We start from the raw sequence: 14,688 nt of genomic DNA on the forward strand, positions 1-14,688 counted from the left end.
TTCAAAATGAGAAATATCAGCACAACTATTCTCAGTTTCTAGTAATAAATGACATATTAGGAAAACCATAACCAAACTCCTTACCAAGAGAAAAAAAGTCACACCATTAAGTCCAGGATTGAACACAAAGTAAACACGAAGAATACTATAACTTTACCAGATAGGTACTTCCATTTAGACCCTGCTAGTCACGAACACATTTTGCTCATACCTTTAAGTCTGAAGATGCAGATTATGCCAGTATTTCCTGACTGGGAGTGTACTAGAAGCATAACCTTGCACAAAAACTTCCATAGGCATGTGACATGGCTTTTTATCACTAGATTAGCCTTACTTTGCATTTTAAGTACCAAATGTGTGTCTGTTAGAGGGGGAAAGGCTAACACTGTCTACATCTAAGGAAGGCCTGAAGTTACTTCGTAAAACAGAAACCAGTAGAAAGTATTTCGTAAGAGCTACAATGGCTTAAAGCAAGTATTTATATTCTGCATATCTGAATCACAGAAGAGGTAACACACTGAAAAAAATCCAGTATGTCATTTATTTATTCAACAGGTCAAGTCTGGCAACCTACTTTGCAGAATTTGATTTTTCCCTTATACACAGCAATTACATTAGCCATCCTAATTTCAAAAGTCAAATTCACACAGGCTTAGTTTTTCTACCTTATTGCCACAATTCAATGAATGTACTTTTTTATCTAATTCAATGCTACAAGTACAGTTCACTGTTAAAGTACTTGTAAACAAAGACAAGTGCTCTAGAATTGTTACCCAAAGTTCCTGCACCTGACTTCAGCTATGTAATGCCTACATTGGTCTGTTGCCTCACCTCAAACCACAGAAGTTTTAGGGCTTGAACAACCTCCTGAACAAGTGTACACTGTTTCCCAGTGTACACCATGACAAACATACTTGGCAAGTCAGACACAGACCGACCCTTTTCCAGGCACATGAAGAGTTTTTCTATGGCTATAGTAAATCTTACCCTGAATTTTATCCTTGACAAGTCACAGTTAATCTACAGGTCCTGAAGCATCTGGTCTAGAAACAACCTTAGGTCAGTAACTGGGTGCTCTTCTGTCCTACCTTACCTTCTGTTATGCAAGGATTCTGACCTATCATTAATATCAATGACTCACAAACATGAAATTTAGCTCTCACCCCTGGAAACTCAAGCTATACAGAGGTCAGAATGGAATTTAAAATGTCTTTCTTATGCCCTAAAACGTTATCTTTTTCTCTGAAACACAACAAAAAATCAAAAAGCAATAAAAACAACACATTCCTGAAATATTCAAATTGTTAGTTAATAGATCTGAAGGTGGTAAATGCAGACTTAGTTAAGAGCCACTATCAATTCTATTATTGCTTTTCCCTTCTTTTTGTGCTTCATTTCCCACTGATGGTTGAACTGACAACTTCAGATAAGAAAAATTAAAATGGTATTGTTTAACTCATTAAACAGTAATGCCATGCAAATACCTATTAAAAATTCACTGAAGATAAAAATTTAACACTCACAGGTAGCTCCCCAAGGCCATGAAGAACAGCAGCAAGCAGCTGGCAAGTTAAAATTCTTCCTCGACTTGCATGTTTTGTGTTATATTAAGCCACCATTAATTGTTCCTAAAATACAATTCTATTTATTAAATTCGGCAGGTTACAAAGTGACCTAGCACCAACTTGCAACACCAGAAATTCACCAATTAAGTCCAAAAGGTTTCATTATGCACAGAAGGGTTTTTTTTCAGGAGCCAGCTTTTTAACTCAGCAAAAGGAAGATACTCTGCAGAAAAGCAAAACATTTTAAGATTGTTTAATATTTAGGGCCAGTTTTTTAATATTTTTGTCCCTGATTTTCTGACAAAAAAATCACACCAGAAACATTGTTTTATATTTTTATTGTATGCCAAAGTTCATTTAAAGATGAGTGTTTGCTTGTATACAAGTTACTGAAAAAATGTGTCTAGGCAGAAATTTGTTAGCAATCTGACTTATTTCAAAGCATAGGTTTGTTCAATCGGGCCACAAAAATAATATTGTGTACAAGCAGTAACTAAGGAGCTGTAGATTCAAGGAGTTTCCAAACATCACAGATCTTGAGATCTGATCAGGAAAAAAAATCAAGGCAGTCACATTACAAAATAGCAGCTCCATGTAGCTTTTTCAAGTTTTAATTTTATACAGGAGGTGACAGTTCAGTTTGCCTCATTCTTCGAAGCTTCATCGAAGTTTTCAACAAGATCTAGAAAAAGATGGTTGGAATTAAAGTTTGACCCACTTCCCCTTTGCCAAACATTTTGGGTTTGAATTTTTTTCCCCAAGTCCTACTTCATATCAAGTTTTTACACCATAAAACTTTTATCTTGTAAAATACAGAGCAAATAATTTTTAAGAGCTTTGAGGTTCATCCTCCTTGCTCAGCCAAGGAAGTTTTGGACGATTCATTAAAAAGCACAATTCTAAAAGCATTTAACTTCACTATAACAACCGGGCAATGATTCTGACAAGGTAATTTCTTATGGAATACTAAATACTTATCTTAGTCATAGCTATCCCTTCAACACAGGACCAAAATGCTAGCTCAAATTCCAAGTCTCTCATGGTATCTGAAATTAATGAAATAATCTGCCCACGGTAATTCTGTGACAGCAAGTGACTAGACAACACACTTACTATCCCAGGTCTGATCTTATGCTATATGTAAGATCTCTCAGCAAAATTCACTTCCTTTTCCTCCACGGCATGTTTGTTCTTACCTGGAACTTCATCATCATCATCTTCGCCAGTAGCAAGTGGTGCCTTTCCGTCCACAGCTGCAAGAGCAAGTAGTTCAAAGGCTTCATTCAGGCTCACCATAGGCATTTTGATTTATTGTTTTTGTGTTTTTGAAAACATTATCAAAGATTCTGGGCTAAGCTGCAGTGCTTCATCTACTTCTGTAAATAAAAATCTTTATCTAATGTAGGAAGTTCACATTCCCTTTGTTACTGATAATGCTCAAAGAGCCCAGCAGTGAAATTAGAAGATACATGCTAAACAGCATACTACTCAACATCCAGAATCTAGGTATACTGAGTGCCCTGCACAACAATAATTTCCAAATACAAGTGGAAATTAATTTTACCAGTTTTTTCCTAAAAGTAGGTTTGTTTATGGACTACCACATGGCTTTTAAGTTTACATATTTTACATCATCAGGTTTTAAGGAACAGAAATGATCTTATTATCCTACACATCCAAAGAAAGCTGAGGTGTAATTGTGAAGCTGCAGGCCGACACACAACTAGAAGAAATACTTAAAAGGTATTACTGCTCCCTGGCAAAGTCAAGGAATATGGAACTGGATGCACAATTTCACACTCCTTAGGTGGTTGAGGTGACCTAGTGTTCTGGTCCACATGTTTGCTGACTCAGTAATTTCTTTAACATTCCCATTGTATTTGACAGAGTTAGTGAGACTTAACCAACTCCATTGTAGCAGACCAGTGAGCACCTGCTAAACTGGGAAGAAGTAAACTGCTAAGAACAGATATCTCAAGTGTCTCGGTGCCTGCGCCATTACAACTATTCTTAGCTGTACTGCCAAGTTTTCTCTTAATCTCTACTACCTCAGCTTTATTCTAATTAATCCTCAGTTTTTAAGAAAAGTGTGAGGAAAAAGACGGTTTCTTACTAGATTTGTACATTACTTTCTGAAGAAACAGAACTAGTGAATAAACTTTGTTTTGAAAGGGCTTGGGACAAGGACATCACTAACCTTCATTTATTTTTTTAAGCAGCAGAAAGTTGTTAAAACTTATGTATATTTTAATGTTAAAAACAACATTTGAAAAGCAAACCATGGTTTTTCATCCTAAGTTACCTGCATTCTTAAGAATGTAAGCAGAGTCTGCTTTGTTGGCAACGAAGCAGAGGAAGAAAAAAAAATTACCAATCAAGTCAGAACTGCCAAAAATTGGACACAATAATATTGTCTCATTTTTCTCCATGTTTAGGCTGTTCCGTATCTTTAAAGGAATGTGCTTAAGATATTTCAGAAAGTAGGAAGAAGACTGCACACACACAACACAAGGAATGTTCCCAGTGTCAACAAGTCTTTCACTCCTAATTCTCATCCTGTAGCAGCAGCACCTTTTTCAAACACTTCATATTTGAGTCCCTCCTCTACTTTTCCCAGTTTTAAAAGGAACAAATGTTCATGCTCTTTTACTATTTAAAATATGGAATAGGAAGTTGATGTATGTAACTCTACATTCATACCTCTGTTCTCTACACTGTTCTACACATACTGAAATTACAACGTACTTCCTTATAAATACCCTGTAATTCCTTCCTAGTTATCAAAAAGCCCAAAGTCCATGGAGAAATACCTTCACCTCACCTGTGAGGGAGAAAAACAATTTCAAGCTTTCTGTTATGTCCCTTTCCCCATTACTTACATCTCCATTCAAAGTGTCAAAAGAGATATACTCAAGCTTATCTTTCTCTAAAACCTAATACTTACAGAGAAATTAATCCACCCACCTTTAATGAACAAGATGTATCAAAATACGGCAGCCACATCAAGAAGGAAACTACCAGAAAATCAAGTCCAGCTTTAAGTACAGGGCTAAGCCAGCTGTAAGACACACTAACAGGTGACTTTGCTATACTGAGTCATACCTGCCATCAGATTTGAGCTATAAATACAAATTATTTTAAAGACTGTGATTTCTTTATAAGCATTTTATAACATGCTTGCAGACAACAGGAGTGCACAGAATGTGACTGGTGCTACAGAAATAAGCCTTATGTCAGCTGCCAGCACGAAACACGTTCAAGTTTCAACCTACATTGCTTGGGTAGGGCTTCTGCCAATCTCCTGAGGCTGGTCAGACTGTCAGCTCCGAGCTGGTTTAGGATGCTAGGCAGCATTTCTGTCAGCTGCTTTGTCTCAGCATGGCCGGTGATAGTGAAAGTGTTAGCAGCCAAAGATGCCTGAACTTTTGGGTTATTGAAGTGAATGACTGTTCCTTGATTGGTAAACATGTTTACCTGCAAGCAAAAAAAAAAAAATTAAAAAAAAAAAAAAAAAAAAAAAAAAAAAATAAAAATAAAAAAACAGTATTTGAAGCAGTCTAACAGGATTTTTCAGTTTAACAGGAAATCAAAGTTCTTAAAGCTCCATGCAAATCTATTGGTAATTTACAGACAAGTTTAGGACCTATGTTACTTACCAGAAAATCGACTTTAATACATTTTCTATTTATAGACAGAAATTTATTTCTTTTTCCTTTGAAGCAATTACCTCTTCAATTCCAGAAATATTGTTGACTCCCAGTTTCTTCAATGAAAACTGAAGTTTTTTATCATCTGCTGTAGCTGTTCTGTGAACAACCTTCTTCTTTCTGCGGGCCGTACCCTTTGCAAAAAAAGAAAAATAAAATTACAACATAAAACTTAAACAGTTCTCACAAGCTCCAATACTAAAGGCTGTATAACGACTTTACAATATCTACATATCAACTTAGCATACTGCTCCTGTGTTCCAGTGCATGCAACTCTGCTGTCCAACTGCCCTGCAGCAGTCTTTTTTTTTTGTATTAAGGCAAGATTTGCACATGTGGGAAAAGCATGAGGTTTTAGGAAGCAATGCCATCAGAAAATATTTACTCCACAAATTTCATGGTTTACTGCAGCATCTTAAAAAAGGGAAGTTGCAATGTTATCACAAGACATAAAATTGAATGAACAAGTTATTACTTTTTCCTTTGATTATCTTTCTTAAATTTTAGCCCAATTTTGGTAATAGTCAAAGGCCATAAAGCTATGAACACACCATTAACAAATATGAGAATATGAGAAAAGTAAAAATACAACATTTTTACTCTAAATAGCCATCTCTCTTCTCATGGGACTTATATATTTAAAGAATGCCTACTTTTCCAAAATATTTCTTAAATACATTTAAAAAAATACTTCTAGACCAACCCTCTTTAGAAATGAAACAAGCAAAGGTTAAGCTGGCCTACAGACCCAGAGCTCTAGATTTCCCCAGGGAAGTAAATGTCCCACATTATAAGATATCTATTTCTATTAAAAAGCTGAAAATGTCATTCTCTAATTGCTTGCACAATGGATCGGGAAAATCTGACATAAAATGCCTGTAAATAAGTGAAACTAAGCTACTTTTTTATATAATGTAACTATTAATCTTAGTCCTCCCACTCCAGCAGCTCCACCACATGCTAATAAGAGAATGTATTGCCGCCTAGCTGTATAAATAACTGCAATTCCTTTCCAGTTTATGGTCAGAAGTTTTCAAACTGGACACAAACAACGCTAACATAATTCTATTTCCAACAATGAGGAATATCAGTGACAAATTCATATGAAACTAACGCTTGGAAGACTACCCTTCAAACATTTAGGTCAGTAAAAAAACCTTGATACTCAAACCCTGCCACTGTCAAGTTAGCATACACAGTGGTTTGGAAACTACTAAAAGTAATAGAAATGCATTATTTTAGTGCCTTGTCTACCCAAGGATTGAGCTAGACTAGGTATATGTTAAGTCCCACTGGACAAAAGAATCCTCAGAATCATTCAGAAATCATGTAAAATTCAGAACATGATGTGTTGAATCAAGGGATATGGAGGAATATGTAAATCCTCCACACCCATTTCAACATGGCAACAATGCCATGAAGATCCCAGGAATAATTTCCCCATATAAAAAAAAAATAAAATTAATATGGCAAGTTCAGGCATTCCAACTATTTCACAGGCCAATTTTAAAACTAAATGACCATTTCAAGCTCTGCTTAATGTCTCTACAAGCCCTATACTGACCAGCAAGATGCAGGAACTGTAATCTGAATGCATGCCCTCACATGATAGACACTAAAAGCCTCTATAGTCAATAAATACATGCTGGTTAACATGCATACAACCAACAATACAGGAGTTCTGTAATTAACCACTAACATATAGCAAGAATATACAAAAATTACCAAGGCACTTAATTACTACATAAACCCTGTTTTAAGGCTGCCTAAATCTCCAGCAACTGGCAAAAAAAAAAAAAAAAAAAAAAAAAAAAAAAAAAAAAAAAAGGTAACACTGGAATGAAAGCTCCTGGAAACTCTGTCACCAAGAGTTCTGTTGAATAATTTGTAATCTAGAACATTGTGTATTGTGTATACTCCCTCAGATATGAAAGATTCCTGACAAATTCCTGAATTAAGACTGACACTGAAATTAAAATGTTTGCTGTCATATGACTATATCAAACATACTTTTTCTCAGATTATTAACACACAACACAAATACATATATTCAGATGTAACAAAATAAAAAATTGTTCTGATTATATCAGTCTGCAATTACAGAAGCATGACAAGTATAGAATTTCCAACTTTGTGCAGAAAGGCAAAAAACTGCCTTGAGCACCCTAAGTATTTTTGACAAGTCAGTAATATAACCCTCTATGATCTGTTAAGAAAACTATACTAAACTCTAAGAGTATACTTTTACCTTGCTGTAAGATATACTCATTCCAAATCCCACATTTACTACAACAGCCCATACAATTATCACAGAATGGCTGAAAAGAGGACTACAATGACCATCTAGTTCCAACCCTCCTGCCATGGTCAGAGACACCTCTAAGTAGACCAGGTTACTCAGAATCTCATCCAACCTAGCCCTTAACACCCCCTAGGGATGTGGCACCCACAACTCCTCTGGACAACCTGTTCCAGTGCTTGACCAGCTTCACAGTTACAAATTTCTTCCTAATATTCAATCTAAGCCTACTTACAAATTAAGCCCATTCCCCCTTGTCGTGCCATTACAAGCTCTTGTAAATAGTATTGATGCAAGTTTCTTGTAGGCCTCCTTGAGGAACTAGGAGGCCAAATTAAGGTTACCCCAATGCCTCCTCTTTGCAGGCCGACCAGTCCCAATTCCTCAGACTGTTCTAACAGGAGAGGAGCTCCAGCCCTCTTATCAACTTGCAGTCCCTCCTCTGGACTTGCTCCAACATTTCCATGTCCTTCCTGTGCTGGGACCCCAGAGCTGAGGCAGCCCTGCAGGTGGGGTCTCAGCAGAGCAGAGCAGAGGGGCAGAATCCCCTCCCTGGCCCTGCTGCCCACGCTGCTCTGGATGCAGCCCAGGACACGTTTGGCTCTCTGGGCTGGGAGTGCCCATGGCTGGGTCATGTCCAGCCTCTCACCCACCAGCAGCCCCAAACCCTTCTCTGCAGGGCTGCTCTGTCCCAGTTGCAGTACCTTACACTTGACCTTGCTGATGATGAAGATCCCCATTTGCCCTAATATAATTAGGGCTGCTGTAACATACACAGAGAGAAATAGCTAGAGATTCAGCTACTACATATTGTACCTAAAAAAGTGACTTCAGAGGGCCCAGGAGGAGCACAGCTTCCCTTGAGGACAGTCCAGCGAAGCTGAGAGCACTCAGGGCTGCTGCCGACACCCGTTTCCAGGGCCCCTAGTGCCAGGCCCGATATGCGGGCAGGGACACGCAATCCCAATGGCAGCGCGAGGAGGAGGCTCCTACCTTGCCACCGATGCGCACTTGGGCCTGCAGCTTGGCCAGCTTCTCCTGGTTCATGATGGTCTCCTTCATCTGCGGAAACATCAAGAGCGCCCGGAGCAGGCGGGTGTGGGAACACGGAGTGGGGAGGGAAAGTGGGCTCAGGGGGCTCTGCAGCCGCCCCTCACCACACGCCCACACGCGTCCTCCGCGGAACGCGGGCAGCCCCGCCCCGCCACAGGGCCGGGAGCGGGCTCACGTCGCGGGCAGAGCCGCCGAGCCCAGCCGAGTCTCCCTTCAGGCCCAGCCCGTAACCGCCGTCCCTTCCTCCAACCAACCATCGCCGCCCACCGCTCCCGGCCGAGTCACGCTCCCCTCCCGGCCGCCCCTCGCTACCACCGCGGTACCTCGGCGAGGGGAGGGGCACAGAGCGGGGCTGGAGGCGGCGGGCAGGACGCGGGGCCGGGATCCGCACGCGGGCGTAGCGAGATGGCGGCCGGAAGGAAGGAGCTGGGCGACGGGCCGCGCGTGCGCTGCGCCGGGCCCGGCAGGCGGCGCCCCACCGCCCTCGGGGCGGGCGGGGCCCAGCGGGTTGCGGAATCCCGGGACCGGTTGGGCTGGGAAAGACCTGCACGTCATGGAGTCCGCCGTGTGACCGAACATCACCGTGCCAACCAGACCATAGCGCCTAGTGCCACGGTCAGTCTTTCCTTGGACAGCTTCAGGGATGGTGGCTCTAGCATCTCCCTGGGGAAACCATTCCAATACCTTGTCACCCGTTATGTGGAGAAATTCCACTTGATGTCGAACCTGAAGCACTCCTGGTGCTCCTTAAGACTATGTCCCCTCATCCTGTTGGCTAGTTGTCGACCCTCCCCTTTCTGCACCTCCTTTCAGGTAATACAGGGTGATAAGGTGACCCCTCGGTCTCCTCCTGGCTAAACAACCCCAGTTCCCTTGGCTGTTCCTCATAGGACTTGTGCTCCAGACCCTTTACCAGCTTTGTTGGCTGCTCTGGTCTTCTGCCAGCACCTTAATGTCCTCCTCCCAGTAAGGGACCGAGAACTGGACACAGCACTGGAGGTATGACCTTGCTGGTGCAAAGTACAAGGGGACAATCCCTGCCCTGCTCCTGCTGGCCACACTTATTGCTGGTCACACAGGCCTATCCTGGTCCACAGGCCATTGGCCTTCTTGGCCACCTGGACACACACTGTCTCATGTTTGGATCAGCAACCCCAGGTCCTTTTCCTGTGGTCAGCTTTCCAGCCACTCTGCCCCAGCCTGTGGCACTGCATTATTTGATTGTTGTGGACAAAGCACCCAGCACTTGCCATGCCTCACATTACCACGCTTTACTCACTTTGCTGCTCTCTTACCCACCTTGCTACCTGCAGCCTTGCAAGCAAAGTTCCCCATCACAGGCATGACATCCATGGTCTCGCATCATAGAATCACAGAACCATTGGGATTGGAAGGGACCTCTGGAGATCATCCAGTCCGATGCCCCTGCTAAGTCAGAGTCATCCTGAGCAGGTAACACAGGAACATATCCAGGTGGGTTTTGAACAGTTCCAGAGAGAGACACTCCACAACCTCCCTGGGGCAGCCTGTTCCAGTGCTCAGCCACCCTCAACATAAAGAAGTTATCCCTCATGCTGAGGTGGAATTTGTTGTGTTTTAACTTATGGCCATTGCTCCTCATCCTGTCACTGCGCACAACTGAAAAGCTTCTGGCACTGTCCTCTTAACATCGGCCTTTGAGATATTTATATGTATTGATGAGGTCCCTTCTTAGTCTTCTCTAGACTAAACAGGCCCAGATCCCACAGTCTCTCAGAGATGCCCCAGTAATTGTACTTGTATGGCTATAGATGGGGACATGGTACTCCCAATGTGGCCTTACTAATTATGTGTTTATTACTTTTATTTTTCATACTAGAAAACATGTAAGCACTGTGTTTCTTCCTTAGTTGTGTAGTGCAGGCCCCCTCGCTCTCAAAGGCCATGGCTGTGCTTCTCCCCAGCAACTCACCTCCTTCCTCCCAGCTGGCCAGTGCAGAGCTCTGTGGTGGGGCCCCTTAAGTGTGGGGACCCCCAATGCTCCCAGCTGCCCCTGCCCAGCCAAACTACTGATTTTTTTTTCCTGTCACCACTGCCTGTGTGTCAGTCCTTGTTTGTTTTTTTTTTTCTTCCACCTTGTGTGTTTTTCCAGTGGCTTTTTCTCCTTTGTTAGGTTATTGTAATTTATAAGCTACCCACATGTGGCTCCTGGTCATTGGACACCCTCTGTGTGCCCTTGCTAGATCACTCAGAGATGTTCCCCTATAGCAATGTTTTCCCTCACTGAGGCTTTAATATGCTCTTTTTGTGTATTGCCAGTTTTTGTGGTTTCCAAATCCTATTCTGAGAGCCAAGTACACACCTTCCAGGCCCTAACTCATGCTGTTGCTGCTGCCTTTGAGGATACGTAAACCCTGCTCTTCTGTTTGCTTTTCTGAGGCAGAGATCATTCACAGCCTACAATTTCAGTCCCCCACAAGTTTACCAGTATGTTTGAGTTTACTCTGTTTGATGAGTGGGTCCAATCTCACAGCCATGGGAAATGCATGTGTCTAGCTCCAATAGAAGGCAAAGCAGTCATTGCAGGACCTGTATTGCACAGCAGAGGGCCAGAGCAGATTTATGGGGGAAGAAGCCTGGCATTCTAATCAATGCTACACGTGCTCACAGTGATGCAAGAGATGAGAAGCCTTGTTGCTCTATGTCCTAATCACCACAACTAAACCCTATGAGGCTACTGGCACCAGTAGAAATATTACTGACCTTGCCATCTCATCCAGTATTTTGATGCCTTTTATACTGGTTTTCTCTGGAATATCCTCAGTTACCTATTCTTTTCAGTCTTGTTTCTGTAAGACTATGTTAAAATTAATTTATCTTTCTTTATTGATTAACGTTGTCTCCCTCGTTAGTAATCCCCAGAGCCAAAGTTTTGCCAAGGCACTACTTCTTATGTGTCTGGAAATTTTGTTTGCTCTTACATTATCTTTTCACTACGCCAGAGCTGAGTGCTAACTTGTACAAAAGATTTTGATCTTGTTAAAATTGAGGCTTTTGTAATTAGTAAAAATTAATGATAATCCCAAAATTACTCCATCTGGTGGTGATAAAAATTCTCAGGAACGATGATTCAAAAGGTGATGCTGAAGAGCAGCAGCCTCTGTGCTTCCCACAGGTGAATGACAGATGAAAATTAGAGGATAATCAAACAACTGTAAAAGATGGTGGGGCACTTCCAAAAATTTGGTCCACTGTATCTGGAAAATTTGAAGAGTCAATCAGTTAGTGGAGAAAAGATGGTGGGGGAAGCCCATATTATTTAATCTAAAATAGCAAACCCAGTATATAATTCAGGAGAGGGGGGAAAAAAGCAGATTTAGGAAAAGGGAGTGTTTGGGGATAGTCTGGGGAAGACAGAGTTTCTTAGGAACTAAAAAGAAAGCTTATCAATTTATTGCAGGATGAAAGTGCCTATGTACCCAAAGCAAAAGTGAAGAGAGGCAAGATGAAAGAAACACAAAATAAACCTAAGTCACTGCAAGTTATTGAAAGTAAAAATCAATCTGCTTCAGATTTATCACAGTCTGCCATTAATATATGTTAAATATTCTAGAATTGCTAGGCCAAATGATGATTACAAACAAGAAAAAAATTTTATTAGTCTCAAATACTGAAGTGAAAATGAATCACAGTAAAATTATTCCAAGATAGAAACTGTAGAAAATGCTGTTCAGCTGGCATTTTAGGATCAACTGGTCTAGAGATATGATCTCATATGCCCTCTCATGAGATTTTTGAAGACAAGCTATGATGAAAACATTGCTGAATTATATCAGGACTCAGCTAAAGTAATTCAGGAGTGGCAGTTCAAGGGACTCTAAGATTTGGTTACATTTTGTGGATCAAACAGGAGACCTTCAAAAAACAAACTTTACATCTGAGAAAAAGTATTTTACCATGCTAAAATAGCATTGACTTGTTTTCTTCAGTTGTTCTTTCATAATTCCATAATGGGAAACATAAACCTAAACCTAGATTTAGTTGTAGCTGAAGAACTTCTATTGAGAGACAAAGATCTAAGTGCTGTACCAACCCGGGATAGGTTGACTCTGAGCTCAGTAAGCACCTTTCCAGTTCTGAAAAAGGGGTGAAAGTCATGACCTCAAAAACATCACAGAGTATAGATTGCTAAAGAAAAGTTCATTAGCTACACAGAAACAGCATAGGAGTGGAGAAAGATCATTAAAATGGTCACTTGGAAAAATTGTTTCCTAAATTACATGCAAGTTTAAAGGCAGAAGAATGACATTTGCTCTCAAAATGCCAGTGAAAAGCTCTCCTAAAAGTCATGGCCAATGCTGCATAATAAAACGGCATGTTGAGAAGAGGTGTTAGTATCATACTGAGGGAACTGATCACAGGTCATAAACGTAAGTGATCAGGCTATAGTGAAGTAATATTTGTCCTGATTATCAGAGACAACAAGGGGAAAACTGTGGTTTCAGGCAGCAAAGGAAATCTGATAATCAAAATTTCATTTGGAAAGTTTGTCCAGAAGAATACTGTGTTTAACTTCAGGACATAAGGGGAAAAGCAGTAATTAATTTTGAAAATACCCATGTATGTTAGCAATTTAATGGAGGAAAACAGCAGCATTATGGAGTAGAGAACAAAAGTGTTGAGAGATGAATAGAAAAGAAACCATCTCCAGATATCTAGACATAAGACTCACTGAAGAATTAGTAATTTTTTAAGGGATATGAAGATATGTAAACATTGATAGCAGCCCAGAAACATTGAACTTAAATGTGGTGCTATTTTCATCTCATTTATTTACCATGTTGTATCATGTGCTGCAGAGTTGTCTACTGTAGTTGACTGTAGTGTCAAGGAGGAGAGGCTGATGCCCAGCAAACAGTGTCCTTTTCTCACTGTGCCTGTAGCTTTTAAACTCAGCAACCCAAAATACCTGTGCTTTAAACCATTTCACAAGCCTTTCATGACCTCTGGGATGCCTCTCTCTGTAACACCCTGCAGAGTCCTACTGGAGAGTAGTTGAAGAAGTCCTGCTTCAAGAATCCCCTGCCTTCACTGTACATGGTTCAAATAGCTTTGCAGGATGTTTGGGAGTTTCTGTTAATAAAACTGCCAAAATCACCAAGAAAGGCTTGCCTGTTAGTCTTAGTCAATAAGAGATGTCTTGCTAGAAAATAAGTAAGAAGTAGAAGTCACTATATTCCTTACTGTACTGTAGTTACTTACATCCATACTATGTGTGAAAAAGGTGATACCTTAAATTTATGCGCAGATGTTAGAGACTTAGACAAGCAGTTTATTACTATAAGAATTCTATATGCAGAATTCAAGAGGACTTGAATCCTTCAGGCCATGATCATAGAAATGTTTTGACCTCTGCTAAGACAGTGATCTTTGTATTGTCTTTAAAAAATTAACACAAGTCAAAACATTGTTGAGACAACATGATGCAACATCAATGTGTAAATGTGTAATGTATCACATTTAGCCTGTGAGGAATCAGGACTAAATTTGGCCCACTTTAGAAGTGGAGGTCCCATCATGCTACCTTTGACTAACGCCTTGGCAGCTGCAAAATTCTTATTCATTCTGGATTTGACTTCTTTGAATTTAGACCTCCTCGTCCAGCTGGTGCTTGGCAGGAGATAAGTGGTGAGCATAGGTGGCAGGAGATGGACAAGGACAAGGCAAGGGCCTTCCTCCTTCTGCAACAGCTAGCTGTTATTTCTGCTCAAGTCCTGGCAGGAACCCATTACCCTCTAAGTTCTAAATGGAAAATCTCATCTTCTTTGTCTTTGATCACAACAAAGCTTATTCCCAAAGACTTCTAAGTGAACAAAGGATATACCTGCCTATATTAACTGCATTTATGAATGATTTTGTTCTCCTTTGGGGCTTATTTCCATCTCTACAGAGTGAAATGGAAAATATCTCAAATATTTGAGACACTAATTGTGGGATCTCCTTCCTAATTTACTAAAGTTTATCTACAACAAAAAGTTATGTGGAAAATATTAGAAAGGTTTTCAGCAGCTGGTGAAGTTACGAA

At 40.6% G+C, this 14,688-nt stretch overlaps 1 protein-coding gene across 1 annotated transcript; it reads right to left on the minus strand.

Moving 5' to 3' along the window:
- Window positions 1–1,886: 1,886 nt before the first annotated feature.
- Window positions 1,887–9,078, minus strand: BTF3 (basic transcription factor 3). Its single transcript, XM_015652289.2, has 6 exons — window positions 8,948–9,078; window positions 8,565–8,633; window positions 5,293–5,406; window positions 4,838–5,039; window positions 2,762–2,818; window positions 1,887–2,247 (listed from the first exon to the last, which is right to left on the minus strand). The coding sequence occupies exons 2-6, from the start codon at window positions 8,631–8,633 to the stop codon at window positions 2,201–2,203; spliced, it is 489 nt and encodes a 162-aa protein (XP_015507775.1). The 5' UTR covers window positions 8,948–9,078; the 3' UTR covers window positions 1,887–2,200.
- Between the last annotated feature and the right edge of the window lie 5,610 nt (window positions 9,079–14,688).

Source organism: Parus major, chromosome Z (assembly GCF_001522545.3).
Source record: "Parus major isolate Abel chromosome Z, Parus_major1.1, whole genome shotgun sequence".
In the NCBI taxonomy this organism is placed as follows: Eukaryota; Metazoa; Chordata; class Aves; order Passeriformes; family Paridae; genus Parus; species Parus major.